The sequence below is a fragment of the Theropithecus gelada genome, chromosome 1, assembly GCF_003255815.1.
Source record: "Theropithecus gelada isolate Dixy chromosome 1, Tgel_1.0, whole genome shotgun sequence".
Taxonomy (NCBI): Eukaryota; Metazoa; Chordata; class Mammalia; order Primates; family Cercopithecidae; genus Theropithecus; species Theropithecus gelada.
The window spans coordinates 105,073,698-105,097,628 of NC_037668.1; the positions used below are offsets into that span (position 1 = coordinate 105,073,698).

General features: G+C 35.6%; 1 protein-coding gene across 1 annotated transcript in view; it reads right to left on the minus strand.

The window, feature by feature from the left end:
* Positions 1–390: 390 nt before the first annotated feature.
* Positions 391–23,931, minus strand: part of PIGK (phosphatidylinositol glycan anchor biosynthesis class K) — a 117,086-nt gene continuing 93,545 nt past the window's right edge. The window contains exons 11-12 of the mRNA XM_025402396.1: positions 2,899–3,092; positions 391–2,592 (exon numbers count right to left, since the gene is read on the minus strand). Coding sequence (XP_025258181.1) covers positions 2,976–3,092 — 117 coding nt within the window. The 3' untranslated portion in view covers positions 391–2,592; positions 2,899–2,975. The remainder of the gene's footprint in view (positions 2,593–2,898; positions 3,093–23,931) is intronic.

Consider the following 23,931-nt stretch of genomic DNA (forward strand, 5'->3'; position numbering starts at 1 on the left):
GTTAATTCTAATTTTTCTTGATCCAATTTAATCAGCTTTGTATCCAAACTACATTTTCCCTTCACAAACTGCAAATGAATGTCTTTCGTAATTTTAAAATCCACATAATTTGATTTCTTTTCCTCACACAGGCTGCCTTTTGCAGGATGGCATCATTACACCCTGTCCCTCCCTGAAATGTCAGGACACATCTGCTGGGATTCATTTATCTACATTCCTTTTCTCTCTGAAGGACACCATGGGGAAGGAGAAAAAGAACAGCAAAGAGAACAAGAATCATATTGAGTAGCTTAGAAAGGTACATAAGTGCAACAGAAACAGGGACACTGTCACCATTAACTTCCCCTATGGTATCCTCCTGAGCTGACACAAGAACAATGCCACCATATATTTACAATTTCCAAAGTGTTTAGTCAAAATATTATCTCATCTGATTCTCACCACAACACTGTGAGAAAGGCAAAACCAAAACACCTTTCTGTTGTTCAGCCTTTGTGACTCAAGTAGAATATATTTAAAGATTTGTTTTTATGTTATCGTCTAAAGTGTAGGCCATTTAATTGCAATGACAATATTTCCTAAATATACTCATCTACCACATGCAGAGGATTTAGTTATTATGAAGGCAGAGTATGGTCTATGTAAAAAGATTATGGTTATAAGTGAAACATTTAACATATTTTAAGCTTTTGGCTTTAACTATATTCTAAAGATTCAACAATGAAACAGAGGAATAACTGCCCTTTGAAATTCTGCCGAGGTAAAATTTATCCTGAATATTTTATCCAGTATTACTTTTCCCAGTTTGGTTTTAACTAAGAAGGGCACCTTCTGTAACCTCTGAAGACGAATCCTTTCACTTTCTAGCAGTCTTTATCCATCAGAGTATGTTTCATTATATTCAAACTAAATTACTTTGGCTCAAGAACAATCATAGTTCCTTTACCACCCTAAATAGCTCCGCCTCCCCATGGTGTCCATGACCTTGGATGAGTGTCTGGAGGGTAACATGGTCAATCTGTGTGTGTCTCAGTGCTACTGTGATCAGTCTATTCAATTGCAAGTTTATTTTCCCTTCTTTTCACCTACAGAAAGATCCTTCACATAATCAGACAAAATTTTCCTTCCTCATTTATATAAGATACCAATAAAAAGATCAATTAAAATAAAGATTCAGAACTGGCAAAAAGCCTCAATATCATTTGTTCTAACTAGGGAGATAACACAGTCAATCCTTTGCCTGTGAAAATTATGACAACCTTGCATGCAATTAAAAGGTAATATTTTAAGTGCAAAAGGAAAAACAAATCTTAAGGAATATTTTAGGAGGTTTTCTTGTGGAGGAAGAGTTGTCTTCTTAATGTTACCTACAATCATAAACAAAATTATAAAACAGATCTTTGCACTGAATAAAGATGGACACATAAGTTCTTGCATAAAACAGGTAAGACACTTGAAGGTATCCCCCCAGACATAAATGCTGAACTTTTAGGCTTTTCCTCCACTCATATGCAAAAGTTTGAAAAGAAAAAACAGTATCAGGGCTTGGTCATGGCACAGCCTCAATATTATTTCCAAGCTAAAATGTCAGTGATGGGGATGTGAGCTCTTGCATCTTATCAGAGACCAGAAAAAGGCCTTACTGCCTTATAGGATACATCAGCCAGACATGAAGGCTAGGCCATAAGCATACATTTTCTTCGCAGGTCTATCCACTTTATGGGATTTTTTTCTCAGGGAAAGTATAGATACAGACAGTGGGCAAGGTTTACCTTAAACAGAATGAAATAAAGTCCTTGTTGGCTCTCTCTTTCAAGGTGGAAAATGAAAAGGAGGTGACCAATTCTAGAAGATCACAGAATGCTTACAAATGAAAAATAATGGGGTATGTTTCTCTTGAGCAGTCAATAAGTGAAATTATCAAAGGTCTAAAATTTCCCAAATAAACTGACAACATATAAGGTCCTGGAGACTGTCAGTGCCATAGATCAAAAAACCAATTTTTCATCTTTGCTTTTAATTAAAGTTGCAGGATTCCATGAGTGAAGAGCAGTAAAATATTAATACATTAAAGAATAAACCAAAGGAAAATGTTTGGTGCAATGTAAGTGGTCAAACAATAGAAGACTGTGAAATGAATTAAATATTCATACAGTGGATACTATGCAGTTATTCACAATGTATTTTTGAGAGGGAAAAGGTTGATAATACATTGTAAGATGAAAAAAGATATTACAAAATAGTATATTCCATATGATCTCCATATTGGGAAAAAAATATGTGCGTAAGTCGAAAGATTGGGAGGATATACAGAAAATAATTAACCGAAGTTACCTCTGTTAGTGAGAATTTAACGTCTTCACAATTTTTTCTTTTCCAAATGAAAAGGGGATAAGGGGAAATTACTATTTTCAAAAACAATCAATGTACTCTGATCTCTTTGTTCCATTTGCTTTTATAATACAAAACTGGAATATATTTTGTGCCATCACACAATTGCATTAACAATTATTTTTCTTTAAGTTATAAAATTAATAGTTGATTCAAATTTAGTTTCCTTATACTTATTTCCAATTCACACAAGAGAAACACATTTTTTTTTTTTTTTTTTTTTTTTTTTTGAGACGGAGTCTCGCTCTGTCGCCCAGGCTGGAGTGCAGTGGCGCGATCTCGGCTCACTGCAAGCTCCGCCTCCCGGGTTCACGCCATTCTCCTGCCTCAGCCTCCTGAGTAGCTGGGACTACAGGCGCCCGCCACCGCGCCCGGCTAATTTTTTGTATTTTTAGTAGAGACGGGGTTTCACCGTGGTCTCGATCTCCTGACCTTGTGATCCGCCCGCCTCGGCCTCCCAAAGTGCTGGGATTACAGGCGTGAGCCACCGCGCCCGGCGAGAAACACATTTTTAAAAAGATATAATGACATAAATTATTATCCAAGGTTGCAGTCTTCCATGCTTTCTTCACTCATCATCAAATCTAAAAAATGAACTTCATATGCTTAATTCCGTAAGTTTTGAAGAAAACCATGATAATAAGTGCCCATAATCCCAGAATAAAGCCACCAGGAGGATGCCAGTCTTTCAGCTTTGGTTTCTGCAAAACAAGAATAACATGATAAATTTTATAACAGGTAAATAATTCAGCAATCAATAAAGCAAATATTGATGAAAAAGAGAAATTTCACTGGCTGTGTTTGAAGGGGGACTAGTTTAGTCAAATTAAGTATATTGGGATATCAACAATGGTAAAGACTTCAGACAGGGTAAATATCCCACAGGGTAAACTGGCTCCTAAGAAAGATCAGTTTCAGCTTATATTTTGTTTCATCAAAGAGTCCTTCCCTGATTACCTAATCATACCATCTATCCTCACTCAAGTTATTCAGTAGCCTAACAGTCTTTCTCACTTTGGATTTATATATTCATTAATTTGTTGGTTTTATCCATCTCTGCTACACTGTAGTTCCATGAGGGTCATCTTATTATATTCCCAGCACCAACCTGCCACGGTGCTTGCCATTCAAGTGGCATTCACGTATCATACTGAGTAAATCAGTGGAAGAACAAACACTACCCAACTCCATCAGATATTCAACACACACTTGTTTGAGGGCCAGTGCCTTGGGTCATGTTTTTCCCTTGAGGTAGAATGCTCCTTAACCTATTTATTCACTGTGCCTATTCAAAACTCACTAAGTCAAATGCCTCCTCCAGACTCTACCATTATTCCCACCTGATATGTTATTTTCTTTGAGTTCCTATAGTACCTGAACTGTAACTCCTTCTACTGTTACTCCTATTCACTATTATATTTACCTTTATCATTTATCTCCCTGTATACTCCCTAATATCAAAGTCCATCGAAGTCAATTTTTTATCACCCTTCTCTATTCCCCACCCCCAAGTGTCACATATGCTTTTCTGTCCAGCAAGAAAAGTCTTCCTCATTTAGTTGTCATTTCAACAGCTACATTACAGCCTTGTAATTGGAAGTTTGTGACAATGACTCTTTTCTACTTACTGAATTACCGGCCAAGATTGTAACAACAGTTATGATATTAGAAGCATATTTTAGACCATCAGGGAGAGAAATGGTAAGCTAAAATTGGCTTTAGTCATCATATAATGTTCATCAACTCAAAATTAACTTTTCAAACTAAAAGGAGAGAAAGCTACCTCAATATTTTAACTTGGATCATAATGCTAGAGCTTTCAGAGCTTTTAATCAGATGCTTAATATAAACTGACCTACCAGTGTTTAAAGTGGTTACCTTCCATCTTCATTCCTATGCTTACCCTCAACCTCTACCAGTCCATCCAGAAAACTCCCCCAAAATTTATCCCAAAATATTAAATCCAATTTTCCTCATGTTATTTTCCACTTAAGAGTCTGCAGTGGCTTCCACTCAACATGTGTAATGATAAACGCAAAAGGTCCTTGCCCTCTAGTATCTTACAAGATGGTAAGTTCGGGGGTTCTCAAACCATTTGTAATGGCAAAGCTCTTTGAAGTTACGGTGCTTTCTGTGCAATACCGTGACAAATCTTAATTCCAGTAGAAAATCTAGAATATTTAATAAAAAGCAAAGCTATATTAAACATAAGCTATATAAATATCACAAGCATGTGTCAATGAAAAAATAAGTGAGTGAACTAAACAAGATCACTGCTCAGTTTTTGTCCTGTTTATTTTCTACTAGTCAAACAATTTGTAATTCACACAAAAGGGTTGAAAACATTTAAGATCTAAAACTACTTTTCCACATACCGGGAAAAGATTATTCATTATTAGTGGAAGCACACTTTTATACAATCTATAGATATTCCCTGAAAGCCCAGTTTAAAAGCACTGACCTAGTTTGAGAGATAAGATACTGATTTTCCCTAACAACTAGGAGTCTCTGATTTATATGGCATTTAAAAACACTCACACTTAGGTTACTACTGTAGAAAAGTTAAATACATATTGTCAAAATCTGGCACCAATGTAAACTCTTAACTAAGGAGAACAGGCTATAGACAATTGTTCCATAAATCCAATTAATGAACTTCAGTGCTAAAAGAGTTAAGAAGGCATTTAAACCAACTCATGTTTTTCAAAAAATGGTGAACATCCTTTAAGGTCTACATTCATTAGAGATTATAGAAATAATAATCAAGTAGTTAATAGCAAATCTTTTTTTTTTTCTTAATTATACTTTAAGTTCTAGGGTGCACAACGTGCAGGTTTGTTATATATGTATACTTGTGCCATGTTGGTGTGCTGCACCCATCAACTCGTCAGCACCCATCAACTCGTCATTTACATCAGGTATAACTCCCAATGCAATCCCTCCCCCCTCCCCCCTCCCCATAATAGGCCCCAGTGTGTGATGTTCCCCTTCCCGAGTCCAAGTGATCTCATTGTTCAGTTCCCACCTATGAGTGAGAACATGTGGTGTTTGGTTTTCTGTTCTTGTGATAGTTTGCTGAGAATGATGGTTTCCAGCTGCATCCATGTCCCTACAAAGGACACAAATGCATCCTTTTTTATGGCTGCATAGTATTCCATGGTGTATATGTGCCACATTTTCTTAATCCAGTCTGTCACTGATGGACATTAGGGTTGATTCCAAGTCTTTGCTATTGTGAATAGTGCCGCAATGAACATACATGTGCATGTGTCTTTATAGTAGCATGATTTATAATCCTTTGGGTATATCCCCAGTAATGGGATAGCTGGGTCATATGATACTTCTAGATCCTTGAGGAATCGCCATACTGTTTTCCATAATGGTTGAACTAGTTTACAGTCCCACCAACAGTGTAAAAGTGTTCCTATTTCTCCACATCCTCTCCAGCACCTGTTGTTTCCTGACTTTTGAATGATCGCCATTCTAACTGGTGTGAGATGGTATCTCATTGTGGTTCTGATTTGCATTTCTCTGATGGCCAGAGATGACAAGCATTTTTTCATGTGTCTGGTGGCTGTATGCATGTCTTCTTTTGAGAAATGTCTGTTCATATCCCTTGCCCACTTTTTGATGGGGTTGTTTGTTTTTTTCTTGTAAATTTGTTTGAGTTATTTATAGGTTCTGGATATTAGCCCTTTGTCAGATGAGTAGACTGCAAAAATTTTCTCCCATTCTCTAGGCTGCCTGTTCACTCTGATGGTAGTTTCTTTTGCTGTGCAGAAGCTCTTTAGTTTAATTAGATCCCATTTGTCAATTTTGGCTTTAATTCTGCAGCTGTAATAACTCCAGTGACTTTCCAGTGAAATGGATTTCTTGAGGTTGTAATTTTACTATCAGATCTTAAACTTAGCAGCCAGAAACAGTTGCCAGAGATAAGACAACTACAGAAAAAATAGCATCTTTGAAAGTACCATTTTTCCAAAGATTCAACAACTAGCCCTGGCAGCTGTTTTGACCCATTATTCCACAGGCTGGCTTGGAGAATTCTGGAGGCACTTCATTCTGGTCTTTCAACCTCCTTGACAGGTACGTGTTTCACATCTAGACCACTGATGGCCAGGGTAGGAACAAAGAGAAAATCAAAGTGCTATTTCTCCAACAGCAAACTTTAAAAGTAATAATGGAGGACTAAGAATTATATGTAACTTCTCCAAAATTATAATGGAACGGTAAACTTATTCACATGATAACACTGCACCAGCTACCAAAAACAGCAAATCTTGGCCTTTCAAAACTGCTCTTTACAGTTGCTATGTTTTTTTTAATGTTTATTCAATACCTTTTTTTGATTAATAAAAATGGAAAATGCATTATGAACTAAATGCACTTTAGACTCAGCTTAAGATGGTATCTGAATAGAATCCCCTAGTGCAGTCTCTCCCACCTTCTCACAACAATCCATACAAAGGCACAGAAAAAGACAACAGCACATCCTACCAAAATTCAGTTAACCTCTGATGAGAAATCTCTAACAGTTTCACTATCTGAAAGTCCCAGAAACCAGCACTAGAAACAAATTAATGGTAGTCTCAGTTTTCTGTTTGGTAGATACCATGCAAAGGCTTGCTTTGCTCTGTGAAACACAATACTTCTGCCAGCTGCGTAAAGGACTTTAGCTCACTCCCTTTTTCCGCCTGCTGTTTAACAGACACAGTGCTTATGCAGTAGAAAGATGGCTTTATGAGGCAACCAGAGTTGTGTAACTCATTCCCAGTTCCCAGTGGCACACCTCTTTATATGTCCATTTAAATATAATTCCCAGCAAACAATATGACAAAAGGATAGAGGGGCAGTGACAATGGTTCACTGCTTCTTGGAAGGCTTAGTATCACAGGAAAAGCTCTGCAGAGACCAGAAAATGCAGGGAAAATCCTGTTAGTAGTACACGTTTTAAAAATATGTTTTTTTCCATATACTTTAACGTTTTTTAAGTGCCCCCAAAAACAAGCTTAAGTGGCTGGGTAGCAGATGATCCTAGTTTAATTCAGCAAAGCCACATTTAGACTGGTCTAAGTAACGGTCACTTGGAACCATATAACAACCTATTCCTCAGATACAGATTTGAGAAGGCATTTAAACCTAAGTGGATAGTGAAAACCATCCACACACTCTGTTGACAAATACCAACAGTGTCCAAATAAAAAGGAAAAACCGAGGTGGGCTCTATGAGGAAAAATACTCCCAAACATGAGAAATAAATTATAACCTGAAGATGCATGCAGAGAAGATCTCTCTGAGAAAAATTTAATAATGAACCACAAATTAATTTTAGACAATTTTTGTCTGGCATAGATTTGAATAAAGATTCACAACCAACCAAAAATGAAAGAACAATATAAAGAGAAAAAGAATACACAACAGAAAGACAACAAGCTGAAATAAAGGGAGCTGGATGACATAATTTTGTAACAGCAAAATTAAAATCCACATTTACAAGGAACATGGTATTCTAAGCACATCTTCAAGTCCTTCATTTATCCAATTGTATGTTAGATTGATGGCAAACATGGCCCTAATTATTCATACTTGGATGTGTTCATACCCTCTGCAATGCGACTTTATAGAAGCTGTCATCAAGAGGTAGAATCTATATCCCTACCCTTTGAATCAGCAGGTCTTACGACTTCTTTTGGCCAACAAAATGCAAAACAAGTAACAGTGTCCCAACTCCGAGTTAGCCTCAAGAGTCTTGGCTTGCTTCTGCTCTCTCTCAGACCTCTTCCACCACCAGGAAAAAAGCCTAAGCTTCTAGAGGATGAAACATCAGCTACAGAAGAGCTGAGCTTCCCTCCAGCTAATAACCGGCCAACTATAAGGGCAAAACCATCTAACTAATCCAGAGTTGACCACACCACAGACTCACGATGGAGCCTGAGAACAGAACTGCCAACTAAACTCATACTAAATTGCCAGCCTGCAGCATTGTGAGCTAAATAAATGACTGATGTTTTAAATTACTAAGTTTGGAGTGGTTCATAATACATCAAAAGTTATGAAATACATCCACAGTGGTGACAATTAACGTGAAGAAAAGAAAAACCCTGATCCTTTATCACCATAACAAAATAGAAAAAGTTCCCATCTCCATACTTGTAGCTTTAGGTTTTTCTAACAATGGCATAAGAACAGCATGACAGGCAGCAAATCAAGCCCTCAGTTTAGTGGAGATGCAGTGCTACTCTCCTCTAGCTCTCCTTTATAGTTTTCCTGGAAAGAAAGAAACTCCAACTGCCACCATGCCAGGAATTGCTTTCAAGGAAAGACGGTGACGCAGGGGAATCTAGAAACTAACTCATCTAGCTTCCTTTTAGCCTTCTTCCAACTGAAGTCTAGATCTGAAGTTTGGTTCCTCTTCTTTTTAAAGTTACCAATTAGAGGTAATCACATATTACCCCCGTGCTGGGAAATGCACACTACCCAAGATCTTTATGTACCTTTTTCCATGATAAATGTGCAAGGCAGTTAATGTAATCTAGAAAATTAAGGATGATTTGTTTTCAACTGTGATTTGGGTTTTAACTGAAAGATGACCACAGTTTTTCCTTAATCGTGATTTTAACTTTCCTGTGATAAGAACACCCACTGTTAACATTATTAGTTAACATTACTCTGGAATTTCTAGCCAATCCAGGCATAACATGCAGGAAGGGAAAGTAAAGGTTCACTACTCATAGATATTATCATTAGATATCAAAAAGCTCCATAAAATCAATTCTTACAATTATTGAGAATAAAGGGCTCGGATTTCATATAAAAAAATATCTTTCAAGTATGTCAGCAAATATGAGTCAGAACATAGAAAAAAATTTCATTCACAATAACAATAAAAAACAAAATAACCATAAATACCCATAACATGAGATGTAAGGTAAACACTCTACACTACTCTACAGAGAGGGGTAAACAGTCAAAAATATTTAAAAAAAACAAAAAACAAAAAACAAACAAACAAACAAAAACGCTAAACAATAATGTGATTCTGATGCAAAAGTAGAAAGATGAATAAAGCAGAATAGAAACTAGGCAATCAGTCCAGTATCCCAGGATTTAGTATATTATAAAAGGGCTATCACATATCAGTGGGAAAGGGAATAGTAGTCCTACTGGCGCTGTAACAATGGATTAGCATTTGGAAACAAAATCAGTTTTGTTCCTAACCCAACACTGTAAACAAAAACACACTTTACATGGTTCAGAATTAAATATAAAAATAGAGAAGAAAAAAAAAAGATAAAATGTAGGAGCATCTGTATGATAAAGGTATTAGTAAGCCTAAAAGCAATGAGTGAAAATAAAGAGAAGGTGGAGGAATTTTTTTTTTTTTTTTTGAGACAGGGTTTTTGTCACACAGGCTGGTGTGCAGTGGCATGATCTCAGCTCACTGCAGACTCCTCAACCTCCCAAGTTCAAGTGATCCGCCAGCCTCAGCGCCGCCAAGTAGCTGGGACTACAGGTGTGTGCCACCATGCCTGGCTAATTTTTGTATTTTTGGCAGAGACAGGGTTTCGCCATGTTGACCTGGCTGGTCTCAAACTCCTGAGCTCAAGCAATCCTCCATCTACCTTGGCCTCCAAAAGTATTAGGATTACCGGGGTGAACTACCACGCCTGGTTGTAAACGGATTTTTAGAAGAGTTTTTTGAAAGATCTGTATTTCAAAATATATAGAAACCAAATTAATAGGCACATAAATGGAAACTATGTGAGGGTCTCCCCCAAATCAGTAAAACACAAGGGTATATCAATAAATGGAACAGGGAAATATTTTCACAAAATTACAAATGGCTAACACTTGAAAAAAATCATTTTTCTTCATCATAAACACAATATATTAAGTATTTCCTCCTCTTCTTACAATTAAACTAGTAAATGTTAATAAGGACAGTCAACTTTTCTGGAAAATAACCCGTTAACACGTTTAGAGGTCTTTAAAATTCATTTATTCCAATTCCTAGGATTTGTAACACTTCTAGGATCTATATTAAGGAATTCAGAAATGCTCACAAAGGTTTTGCACAAAGGCTTTCTTCTCAGTGGCTACATAATAAAAAACAGGAAGGAATCTATAGTCATATAATACAGGAAACATTGTACATCCACATATTAATCAATAAAAATATTTTCAAATAATTTTAATGATTTGGAGATGCTTATACTAAATTAATAAAATGGAAATGATGCAAATTGAATCTGAAATACGATGTTTTTCTATAACAATATGCAAAGAAGGGAAATATACTAAAGTCTTAGTGTTTTTCTGGGGGAAGCAGGGGTACAGTTGGTTTTAAATCTCTTCTCTATACTTACCTAAGCTTTTGAAAATGTTTTCTATAATGAGTATGTCTTACTTTAGTTATTTTGGGGAGAAATCGGATTATGCAGCAAAAATTTGTATTGAAGGAATCCACCTAGAAGAATCTTCATATACTCTTTTCCAAATTAGGAGAAGCACTGCAGCAACACTGGTTTTTTTTTTGTTTTTTTTTTTTGTTTTTTTTTGGTTTTTTTTTTTTCAGTCATTTCTTTTTTTTTTTTTTTTTTATGGTTTAATTTACATCTTTTTTTTTTATTTATTATTATTATACTTTAAAGCAACACTGTTTATTACTGATATCCAACTTTATGAAAAAGTAACCTGAATAGCATAACAGCAACATAATGTAATAAAGTGCCTTTTCAGTATGTGTTTAATGATACTGTTGCCATATGACAACACTGCTATTTTTAAAACAACTATATGTAACCTTTTAGTCATTTTACAATGATTTTACTTAAAATCAAGTGACAAAATTGGTATAATTATTGCATTTGGCAGTATAGTTGCATTTGAGGTAAGTTCATATTAAAGTATATCGTGTAATTTCATTTGTGTCCATTAGAGCTTCTTAAAAAAATGACTGATTTTATGTAGTTACTCTAGTGACTGCCATTAAATGCACTCCTATTTTTTTAAACTTTCACAATAAGTTACAATACAAAGGTAAAAAGCGTACATAAAACACGGCAATATGTTATAAGCAAACACTTAAAAGCTTAAGGGATACCCTCTTATTGAAACGCCTAATATTTCAAATTTAAAAGAGAGGTAGCTAAGCAACACTGTACTTCCAATTGCAAATACTATTTTGTTCCCCCCTCCATGTTGCTAGGAGAACATTACCACATAACTTTCAAAATAGTTAAGAGAGCACAGATCTAAGTATTAAAATTATGTAAAAAAAAAAAAAAAAAAAACTTAGGATTTTGAAAACTGTACACACTTATTGGGAAGCAAATGGAAAATTTCCAAGGTTTCAATGAGATTCTTAAAGTATAATGAGCATATCAGTTCAGTTAAATTGTATTTTAAGGAAAGAAAGTATAAAACAATCTACTAAGGTTATAGTTATAATTATTTCAGAAAATAGCTGTGTTCAACTATTTAATTAGTGGTAGTTTATTAATATTTCCAGTCTATATCCTTTATATAAAATACAATTTGTATTTTTCAAATTATATTAATAGTATAAGTCAAACTGGTAGGCAGAATGTAAGACAGCTTCTAAGATACCCTCAACCTGGGATACATGCCCTATATAATACCCATCCTTTGAGTCTGGACAACACCTGTGAATATGATGGACTATCACTCCTATGATTAGGCTGAATTATATGGCATATGAGGGATTCTGAGGATATAATTAAGGTCCCTAATCAGTTGATTCTCAGTTAATAAAAAAGGAGATTATCCAGAGCATAAGGAGAGAGGTGGCAAATAAGGCACTGAAATAATCAGATGAGCCCTTTAAAAGGAGGTCTAGGTATCAGAGACTGAAGTTGGAAAGACAGATATATTCGAAGTAGCCAAGATGCTCTCCTGTTGGCCTCCCTGAATCAAGCGGCCAGGTTATACAGTGCAGTACAGACACGGAATGGCAGACAGCCTTTACAACTGATTGACACCCTCAGTCCTACAAACTCAAAGAACTGAATTCTTTTAATTAGTAGGCTTGGAAGAGAACCCTCAGCCTCAAATAAGATGACAGTCCTGGTTGACACCTTGATTAAAACTTTGTGAGACCCTGAACAGAGGAACTAGCTAAGCTATGCCTGGACTCCACTCATGGAAAGTGCGAGATAATAATGGTTTTAAATCACTAAGTTTGTTATACACCAATAAAACTAATTCACAAACAAATCTGCCAAACCTGGATGAATAAACAATACATGAACAAGACATGAAACTATTTATTACATCTGATACTAAAAAAGTATTCAAGGAATCTACTTGCATTGTTGGCAGAGTTCCTTGGGTGGAATAACACAGTTATGACATTAACTTTATGTTTTAAAAAAATAGAAGTAAAGAAAAATAGCTGAATTCTTCCTAGTCTTCCATACCTATTTATTATTCTCTAAGACCTACCTCAAATTTCACCTCCAGATTAAGTCTATTCTCATACCCCAGTAAGAATTAATTTCTTCTTTTCACGGCACTGGTGATATTTGGTTTATTATCTCACACGACGGATTAATGACGAATTAAGTTAAATGTTAATATATGGGTGTCAGTCTACTACATTTTGATCTGTTAGTGATACCTATTTTTGAACCTGATCAGGCCCTCACAAGCTCTGGATACAACAGGCCAATTTGTCTTAGTTATGTATTATTTTCCTCTTGAAGAGAAGAAATATGAAATATTCAAATATAAACATCATCTATTTAATGCCAATTCATTAATGTTCTTGGTTTTAGGATTTAAGGAAAAATTAAGAATTGTAGTGATCACTTGTATAATCTACTTTAGGATTCCATAGTGAGAAGTCATAAGTTAAAAAATATTCTTTTGGCCAGGTGCAGTGGCTCACACCTGCAATCCCAGCACTTTGGGACACCAAGGCAGGTGAATCACGAGGTCAAGAGATCGAGACCATCCCGGTCAACATGGTAAACCCCATCTCTATTAAAAATACAAAAATTAGCTGGGCATGGTGGTGCACACCTGTAGTCCCAGCTACTCGGAAGGGTGAGTCAGGAGAATCACTTGAACCCAGGAGGCGGAGGCTGCAGTGAGCTGAGATGGTGCCATTGCACTCCAGCCTGGCGACAGAGTGAGAATCCATCTCAAGCACACAAAAAACAATTCTTTTAAAATCATGTAAAAAATAGAATTCCAATGGAGGAGGTTAAAAGACTTTCCAATTGGGCAAAGTAACTACAGTTGGTGAAAACATTCAAAGTTGGCAGCAAGACCTGTTGTGGTATTCCATTCAGTGGATCTCATTTCAATGTATTACTTCATTGTGCAATTAATGAAATCCAAGGATCTCCACAGGAGTGGCATCCACTGAAGAGGCATCCAGGCTTAGTTTCCTAGTAACCACTCCTAATTTTTTGGATTCTATTATATTTCTAGAGGCAACATCCTCCAATATTGTGAGTTGCATGCTTTAAAACTGAAGATTATGGATGAAATTAAATTTGCAAGTCCACTGACCTTAAAATAGTGATATTATACTGGATTTTTTAGGTGAGCCCAATAGTATCACAAATGTTCTTCAGTGTGGTAGAGGGAGGCAGACTAGGGAGAACAAGAGCAATGACAATATAGCTTTTACATTCAAATGTCCAAGAGCTCTTTCTTATACAAAGAAACTTTTTTGTTTGTTTGTTTTATACCATCCTAGTCTTCTTTAGTATATAAAATAAGGGTCAGATGGCAATGACATTCTACCTTTAATTTACTTTGAAGAAAGTAACTCTCATCCTAGGATTCAACATTGAGGGTGAAAGAGGGAAGGAAGCAAGAAACCAAAGTAAAGTCCAGTTGTTTGTGTAAATGCCCTTCAATTTGGATCTTTCTGATGTTTTCTCATAATTAGATTCAGCTTATGCATTTTGTTTGTTTATCAGAAATACTTTGTAAGTAATACTGAGTCCTAATTGTATCACATTATGATCAGTTTGTTCCATTATTGGTGATGTTGGCTATGGTGGCATCCTTCAAGTTATAATACAATAAAATTACTATTTTTACTCTTTATAATTGGTAAGTAATTTATGGGACAATAAAGATTTTCTTTTCTACTCAAAAAATGTAAAATAATTTGAAGTTCAAAGTAAGTGAATATATTTTTTAGTTCTTAACCAAGAAAAATAACCCACAGTCCCCTCAAATAAATAATAAAGCTTCATTTATCAACAGTGTCTATCAGTGTCTGTTTACGGGTAATCAGAGTTATGCTTCCACCTATGATGGATTAAATGCTAAGGAATTATCTGCCCATCTTGAACAATTAGAACGTCAGACAAAAGGTAATAAACAATGGTTTTCAGACATTGGACAATTTGTACCAGTTTTCTGATCCCTGAGAAAAAGGAAACAAATGAGTCCTTTAATTGCCCCATGCTCATTGCCTGTAGGCAGTTTCCAAACTACAGCACAAGGAAAGAGACCCAAACACAGCCTGGCAGTCTTGCTGAGTGTAAGAGACACAAATTAGAATTCAGGGAGGTTTAGGTGGTTAGAATTTGCAGGATAGAAGAGGAGGGAGCTGCACAGAAAGAAATATACGCAGGAGCTCCAGAGATCTGCAGAGGAATATACTTGCATTTTTGGCAGAGTTCTAATCTATGCATGCATGACAAGAAACTACCTATAGCTGGTAGAAGGGAAAAAATATCAAAAGGCCAAACAATTCCCAAAGCTCCTTCAGAGTTGGGAATTGTTCATGTACACACTTAAAGAAATGGACAGACCTTGTAAGATACAAAAGCATCAGGTCACAGCTTATAGTGAGGCTAAATCAGGATAGTGGGGCTATCTACAAAAAAAAAAAAAAAAAAAAGACTGCTCTGGATCTGTCGGTAACAACTTAAAAGCAATTCTTAAAGTGATCAAACTTACCCTCAAACAAAATTCATCACTCACTATATAAATAAAGCAAAAATCTAAAGTCCAGCAGCTAATAGCAACAAAAAAACTAAAAATATCTAGCATCCAACTTAAAAATCCAGGCATGCAAAGAAGAGATATATGACATACAGCCAGGAGGAAAAACAATTACTAGAAAAAGACTCATAAATAAAAAATGAAAAAGATGATGATTTCAATGGACAGGGATCTGAAAGCAGATATTTTAAATCAAATGTAAAGAAAAACATGAACATATGAGGAATATTTAAATAAGACCCATATAAGATCTTGAGATAAAAAAATATGAAATTTCATTTCATATGAAATGAAAAATACATTGGATGGAATTAACAGCAGATAATACACTGGAAAAGAAACATCAGAGAACAAATAAAATAGCAATAGAAATTATTCAAAATGAAGCACAGAAGAGAAAGGGCAGGGAAAAAAATAAACAGAGCCTAAATAAGCTATGGCAAATATCAAGCCGGGTAACATTTGCCTAATTGGAGTCCCAAGTAGGAAGGGAGAAAAATATCTAAAACAAATAATGACACAGGATTTTCTCGCCCCTTCACCAGACTCGCAACAGAGGCACCCTGTTTACTCGGCCACCATGCTCAACCCCTTGTGGGAGGGAGCATGTGAGCGAGCAAGTGTGGGATCTGACTGGCCATTCCGGGCACTGGCAGGAGAAAGCTCCATGCAAGGCCCACAGTAGCACCCAGGTGAGGGTGCCCATGACCCTGAAGCCCCAGAGTGGGTGTTATAGTGTTCTCTTAGTTCTCCCTCTGTAGACAGTGGTGTGTTAGCAGCTCAGCTGGCCCCTTGCCTCAGTGCATGGAGCAACGGGGCGACTGCCCTCTACCAGCAAGGGTAAAAGGCTGGTGTCAGAGCCTTTCTAGGTACCCACGCTTGGTGGGTCCTGAGCTCTTGTCTGGTGTCCAAGAAGAATGAGGTCGTGTAGACAACTGAAGGATGGTGAGGTGGAGAATTTTACTGAGCAATGAAAATGGCTCTCAGCGGAGAAGGGAGCTGGAGAGGGGACAGAAAGCGCACGTCACCTTCCCTGAAGTCAGGTTATCTCTTCCTGAAGTTCAGTCCTATCCCTCGAAAGGGCACGTCACCTTCCCCGAAGTCAGGTTATCTCTTCCTGAAGTTCAGTCGTATCCCTCGAAGTCCAGCCATCTCCCTCCTTATCAACTGAGTCTGGGATCTTTATAAGCAGAGGATGGGGGTGGGGCAGGCCGTAGGTAGTTTTGGAAAAGGCAACATTTGATTGGTAAAAGGGCATTATTCAGAAAGAACCAACTGGGAGAGAGTAGGCAAACCTTGGGCCATGGGTTTCAGGCTGTTTGCTTTTTTTGGCCTGAAGGTGGGGTTTCACTGGGCACCCATCCCTGTCTGCCTAGAATTTCTCTATCTCCTGTCTCTATCAATAATAGCTGAAATTTTTCCAAATTTCATGAAAACTAGAAACTATCAGATCCCTAAAGCTCAACACCAAGCAGAAGAAACACAGAGAAAACCACACAAAGGGATAGCATAATCAAAATACTGGCAATGACAGAGAATATCTTTAAAACAGTCAGAGAAAAAGGGATTTGTTCTTACAGAGCAGGGTTCAGTAAACTACAATACACACGCTGGACATCTGTTTTCATTACTAAAGTTTCGATGGAACACAGTCATACCCTTTCATTTACACATTATCTATTGGGACTTTCACACTATACCAAAAATTGAGTAGCTGTAACAAACACCATTGTGACCGACAAGCCTAAAATATTTACTATTTGACACTTTAAGAAAGAGTTTGTAGTTCCTTGCTACGGAGAAACAAAAATAAGAATGACTGAAGGTCGGCTGTCAGAAACCATGGAGGGCAGAAAACAATAGAAAGACACCTTTAAAGTGCTGAAAGAAAAAACTAAAAATCTGAATCTTGAAGTACAGGGAAAATGTACCACGTTAAAAATCCAAAAAGTACATTAAAACTATATTTTACGTGATATCAAAAGAAAACCACCAACACACCAAAAATCAATAATGCTTGTTTCCAGTTATACAGATATTCCTAAACGGGCAAACAGTTAATGGGAAAAGTTTTAAAATTATTGTAACAGGATTTTGTTACTTTGCTACTTAAAAGGTAAATTCCAACTCCTTGTTTTTAGGCAGAATTTCTTTAACTTCTTTAATATGGATCTCTCAAGAGAATCATCACATTCTTTCAAGTGTAAAAGGAGGACTGGCATCCTCCTTCTGAGATACATAGGCTGAAGAACAAATCATTAAGCCTCCCACTGTGCTTAAATGAAATCACTCTTGGGATAAAATAGTTAATTTCAGTCAAATTAATTTTTTGGAACACTATTTGCTTGTATTAAAAAAGATCGTAACATTCCTTATAAAATAAATTATCTAAAGTTTGAAAAAGTATTTTTAACAAAAGTAATCACTTTTAGTCATGGCAGTCATACAAATGTTTAACATATTTGTACAACAAAAGTGAATCTCATAATTACTTTTCCCGTACTCTACTTATAATGATCTTTCCCATGGATAAAGGCCCTCTATGTGGTTTAATCAATGACAATACCCTGAAACAGTCCTTTTCTGCTTCTATATACTAGTTGAAGACAGCATGCTAATGTTTATAGTTTATTATAATAATTACTTGATAATTTTAGTTATTCTAGATACAGCTATTTAGCATGAGGAAAATGTTTAACTAGCATCTACATATCAATATATAATTTATACATCTCTCTCAGGCAATGTAACAGATTGAATAACACTACTCTTTAAAAGTAGACATTATTTCACAAGACTAAGATATCTATTGGCATATTTTAAACTAGAAACACCTTAATTAATCAAAACTAGGTAACATGGATACTATTCTGTCTTCACTAAGTATTAATAGCCTTGGATATAGAACTGGTAAATAAAAAAGATACACAAAATCAAATAATTAAATACACTGATTAGGCACTGATAAATATATATGAATGTAGATTAAAGTAAAACAGTCTTTTAAAGGAAAATATGTGTTTAAGAATGATCAGAAATTATAATCTGAGATAACTGACATAATAATACACAAGTTACCCACCAAACATGACTGGTATGACAAAATGAAAGTTAACCCTGAATGTTAAAAATCTACAACTAAAGATATTGATTCCTTTAATATAAAATGTGACTTTTCTGACATGCATATACCAGTTTTAAAGTGAATGATAATCTTAACTCTTATCAGGAAGCACATTAAGGTGATTTCAGGTCAACTTAGATGGCAGATTAGATAACTCCTAGTTACATTATTTCGACCAGTTACAAGTCAGTATCTAAACTACTGCCAAGAATATAGCATGAGGCTGAAGGGAACTGTGTTTTAATTTGTCTCTATCCAGTCAGTTTCTGTATCTATATGAGAAGAGATCCCCCGGGGCTTTAATTTCTTTTTTTCCAGTGATACTTCTGGTAATGTTTTTGGTGGATCCCTGGATTTCAGTGATGTTAAGATAGGCATATAATAACAAATTGATAAAAGTAACAATGTATTTTCCTGTTTTCTTTTATCAATTTGTTATTATATGTCTATCTTTTTCTTTCCTTTAACTAAGATGTTAACTTACCTTATTACATTGTAAGTCAAAACCATCCCACTAGAAAAACAGAATGCGTTGGGCATGAGTAATTTCATTTATTTTCTTCACTGTATAATGCACCATTTTTTCCTTGTATAGTTTCTCTACCTTAAAAGCAGGTACAAATATATAGCTAGCGAACCAAGAAGCTCCACTTTTCCATTTCCTGGAGCTGAAAATGGCCCATTTTCTCACTTACAGTACTGCTTACCTCAACTTCTGGAAAGTCAGTATTTATTAAAAACCAACAATCCTCCAGCAAACCATTCATATGCCCCTAATACTATGGTTTACACTTCACCCTTAAAACAAATACAGTTAGAAAACCTAATAATATATCAGATGCTATGTGATACATTTTGGCATAATGGACAACAGGAAAAGAAGACATTCTTCATATTTGGCACATTTATAAAATTACAATGAATTTTAAAGGATCAAAACTCAATTTAGAATAGTCATTATGCTTCTATGATGTCTTATTAAAGTCAAAATCTATTATAAAGCGTATTTAATGTCTTTAATATTTGTAAACAAATTTTTAAAGAAAAAGAAAAATTTATTATATATTATTTGTGAAGAAGCACCAAAAACTTTTTTGAAAGCCTCTTTGTTAGTAACTAAGTTGATGAAGATGTAATAGAAAGGGAGTAAAGTTAATTACTACCAAGTATCTTAATATTCAAAGCAATACAAAGGGTCAAATGTCTAATATTCATTAGGGACGTTTGCGTTCTAAATGTGATGAACTCTGAATTACTTTGACTTGTGAAGATGTGTATCTGTCTAGTTGTTTTTAATTACTAATTGTTTTAGCTGTATGTAGCTAATTCTCAAGCATTCAAGGTCCACTCATAAGTTAATGCTTATCAAGGCCCACTCATAAGTTAATGCTTATCAAGGCTCTTTGACACTCACTTTTCTCACCACTTTGGACATTCCACTATGAGCTGCCCACAGTAGTGGGGAAGAGATTAAAAAAACAGTACAGGCAATCTTCAACCAGTGAATGAGTTATATTCTAAACATTCTCCTTATCATCAGTTTTTTGGAAATTAAAAATGATTTTATTGAAAATCATGTTATGAATGGTGGCTAGATTATCCAGATAGTCCACAAATGCCTATTAAATTCTGAAGGCCACTGTACCATTTAAACTACATGGAACCTCGGAATAGGTGACCACATAGCAGAAACTTTCTCTTTTCAAGTGAGCCATCCATAGGTAAAATTTTAAATAAGCAAAGCTAATCTTTAGCACTCTCCCCTATCATTTTTTGAACCCACATCTCTTCATATCTCTACATGTCTTAAACCCTCTTTGGGAAGTCAAGTGCAGCTGGGGTGAAGAAAGCAACTGCAAACAGAATTGAGAAGGTAACTCTCTTTAGGCCAGTATCTAAATAAATGATACTCATTTGCTGAAGAATTCTGAACTAAATCTGTTGATACTTATTCTTCCAAAATACATTTTCAATTAATCAGAACATGAATTACACCTGTTGATATCTCCTTCATCAAAATTTTCTGGAGACAAAGCCTTCGTGAAAAAATGCTCATAAGGAGGAAGTATACCACAGTAGTTAAGAAGATAAATTTTGGAGTCAAACAGACCTAGAATCAAATTCTGGCTATCCCACTTATGAGATGGAAGACCTTAGGCAAATTATTTAAACTATTCTGAACCTCAGTTAATTCATGTATAAAATGGGAACAATTTCATCAACGGTACTAGTTATTTTCGGATGATCATTATCATTATCAATTGTAAAATATGTTTTGCACCTATTTACAGTTGTACAACAAAAACGAAAAGAAACAGATGCTTCCTCAACTATTCTCAGTTTAAAAATCTTTATAAATTTGGTGAAAACAGGTATCTGTTTCTGCTTGGGAATACTTACCACTAGTGACACAATTTCCATTTCCATCATAGAAATTTCACATATCAGAAAAGGGATGTAATGACAAATTTGTAGGTGGACCAAACATTTTCAAACTTAAAGTTGATGATAATTATTAAAATGTTGATTGTCATTCTCAAACGGCTTTACCCTTGCATTTATCCCTTGAGAAGTGACATTTTTGGAAGTGGCTGTAGTAAGTTATAATATGAAAGTTGATGTTAATTTATATTAATTTAAAAACATATCTGATATTAAGAGATTAGTCCATGACCTTCAAAAAGTTTAGTTTTCATTACTTGCCTCATCACTTGAATAAAAATAAATGAAAAATGTATTATTTTTCACTAGACATCAATTTTAAAGTTGCTATGGTTAGGGAAAGCTCTACATGATTTTAAAGCAATATAAGTCAGTCCTGAGGCAGACAGAGTGCTAGGGATTCAGCATCCTTTTGATGAGTTTCCAGATATTGATAATTCAATAGGCACATTTTTTAAAAGAAGGTGGCAGAGATTTCTACTTGATAGACATTTCAGTCAACCTTCAGTAAAGTTTAGCTGTAATGGGGTAGGTATTACTGTAACGGAAAAACACTAAAATGCCAAAATTGCAACAGTGGAACAACATGAAGAGTAATGACAAACAAAAACAGAAGAATTGAAAAATTACTGCAATCCATGTCACATAATGTAAGGAGCTAGAATTACACAGCCTGGGACAACATTTCAAAATGCAGAAAAGTGAAAAGAGATTCTCAACTATACATATTTTGAAATATCCCAATTACAAGAGTAAGAAGCTAATTATACAAATAAAATGTTTGTCTGTGGGCAGAGACTGCAAATAATTCAAATTACCTGTATTGGTCCTCAACCTGAGGTGGTACTATGTTCCAAAGGTGGGGAAGAGTTCAGAAAAGGTGTGGTCTTTTTTTTTTTTTTTTTTTTTTTAGCATCACAATGACTAAGCAGTGCTACTGGCAACCAGTAGTTAGAAGGACAAGGGATGCCAAACATCCCACGATGCACAGATCAGTCCTGCACAGTGAAAGAACTGTCCCATCCAAATACCTAGAATACTCCCACAGAGCAACAATGGACACACCAGGATACTGTACGAACTGGTTACATTGGAAAAAATGATCTCTAGCACAAAAAGGAGTAACAAAGAACAGATGAAACAAGACTCTGCAAGATAATCTATGTTTTAAGCAAGAGCCTGGCAGGAGACCCCAGTACTTCTCTCTAAGAAACTAAACCTGTAATGGATACATAGCTCTAATCTTTTGTGCAGCTTATCTTAAAAAAAGAGAATAGTAAGGTGATACTATACCACCATCATGTGCAGTGTGCAGAGGGCCATTAAAAATAGAAATCTTGCAATCTACTAATCTTGTCAAAATATTAAAGGATTTGTAGGAGGCCTTATAACTGAAATAGGGGGAACCAGAGAAAGCCTAGAAGATGGTTAAGAACACAGTGGGGAAAACAACAGATATTTCTCCACAAAGATAAGGTATTCACTGATATATAACATTTGATTAAGTTAAAGTTTTTTAAAGCGTACACGGGTTTATGGCTTTGTTTACATGGAGCCTCTGCCTTAGTGGAGGGACCTAAATTTATGAAGATAAAATTGACTCATAATGGTGACCCCCAGAATTGAATCTCTCACACATCTTAAACCCCAGGCAAGCATCTACCAAAAGGTTTCTAATCAAGCTGTTTAAATGTGTGTGTGTGCGCGCGTGCACGCTTGCTTAATATAAGAAGCTGAGATAGTAAAGATAAATTTAGTGTCACATATAGAAATAATAATAATCAGGACCAAGAACAGAGAGACTCCTGGGAGGTTTAAATTCAGTACTTAGTTTACTGAGTTCACACCATGCCTCTGATGCTTTCATGTAAATATTATTACAGTCGAGTAATCATATTTACAGTCGAGTAATCATACCATCACACATTTTCATTAAATAATTGTTTCATAGTTATAACTATGTAACTTTTGAGACATAAAATATTGATAATATATCTTTTCTTGTATTAACATAACTTTTACCACTGAAACTAATAGTTGCTTCATTACTCTGTTCACTTAATTTTCTATGTCACTCTAACTAAATCTACTCAACTTTAAAACTTCTTTTAACATGGTCAGACACATTAGATAATTTGTCACCATTCCACCGACTGCAGACACCCATCTTGGAGTCCTTCATTGTCTTGCTCCAATTTGTACTCTTTACTCTTCAAACTTCTACACAATTGTCACCTCAGAACGCACTTCACCATAAACGGGAATTTCACTAGCATCTCACCATGATGGCACAATCTCTTGTGCCTTGGATGATTTTCCCTCAGGATTTTTGGTTTGCTCTTTCATTTAATGGATCATATCTCAAGTAGCTTCTTCACAAAGGATGAATAAGAAAAATTATCTATTGAGACTTGGAATGTCTTTCCTATTTTATGATACTTACACCATAATTTGGAAATGAACAGAACCTTAAGTTGGAAATTATTTTCTCACATAATTTTGAAGACACCACTCCACTGCTTTCTGGTTTGACTGGTATCTTCCGGGAGGAATTCCTCAATCTTCTGCTAATAAAATATAAGCCTAAATTCCAGTGTTCTGAAAGCTAAACAGGAAGAAGACACTTGGGAGGAAGACAAGAGGGTGTTTCTTTTTGGACCCAACCTCTGAGGTGCCTGGTACCTATCTTCCCAGGGTTCTGCAGTATAAACCGTCTAGTTCTTACAGGACTCCAGAGTGATGGAAGTTACGGCTGAGCTTTTCCACTCTGCTAAATGTCAGAGGGTAAAGCATAAAAATGTCTTCAACCTGTCATGCTTAACTAGTTTATAAACATACTCGCAAATGTTGGTACCAATTACCACAGTGTCCTCAATTTATGCCTATTTATACACCCCTCCAGTAGTATTACTGCCTCAGGCATCACTGAGTATTACTACTTTTCATATATTTGCTTGAAGTTAAAAAAAAAATGAAACTTT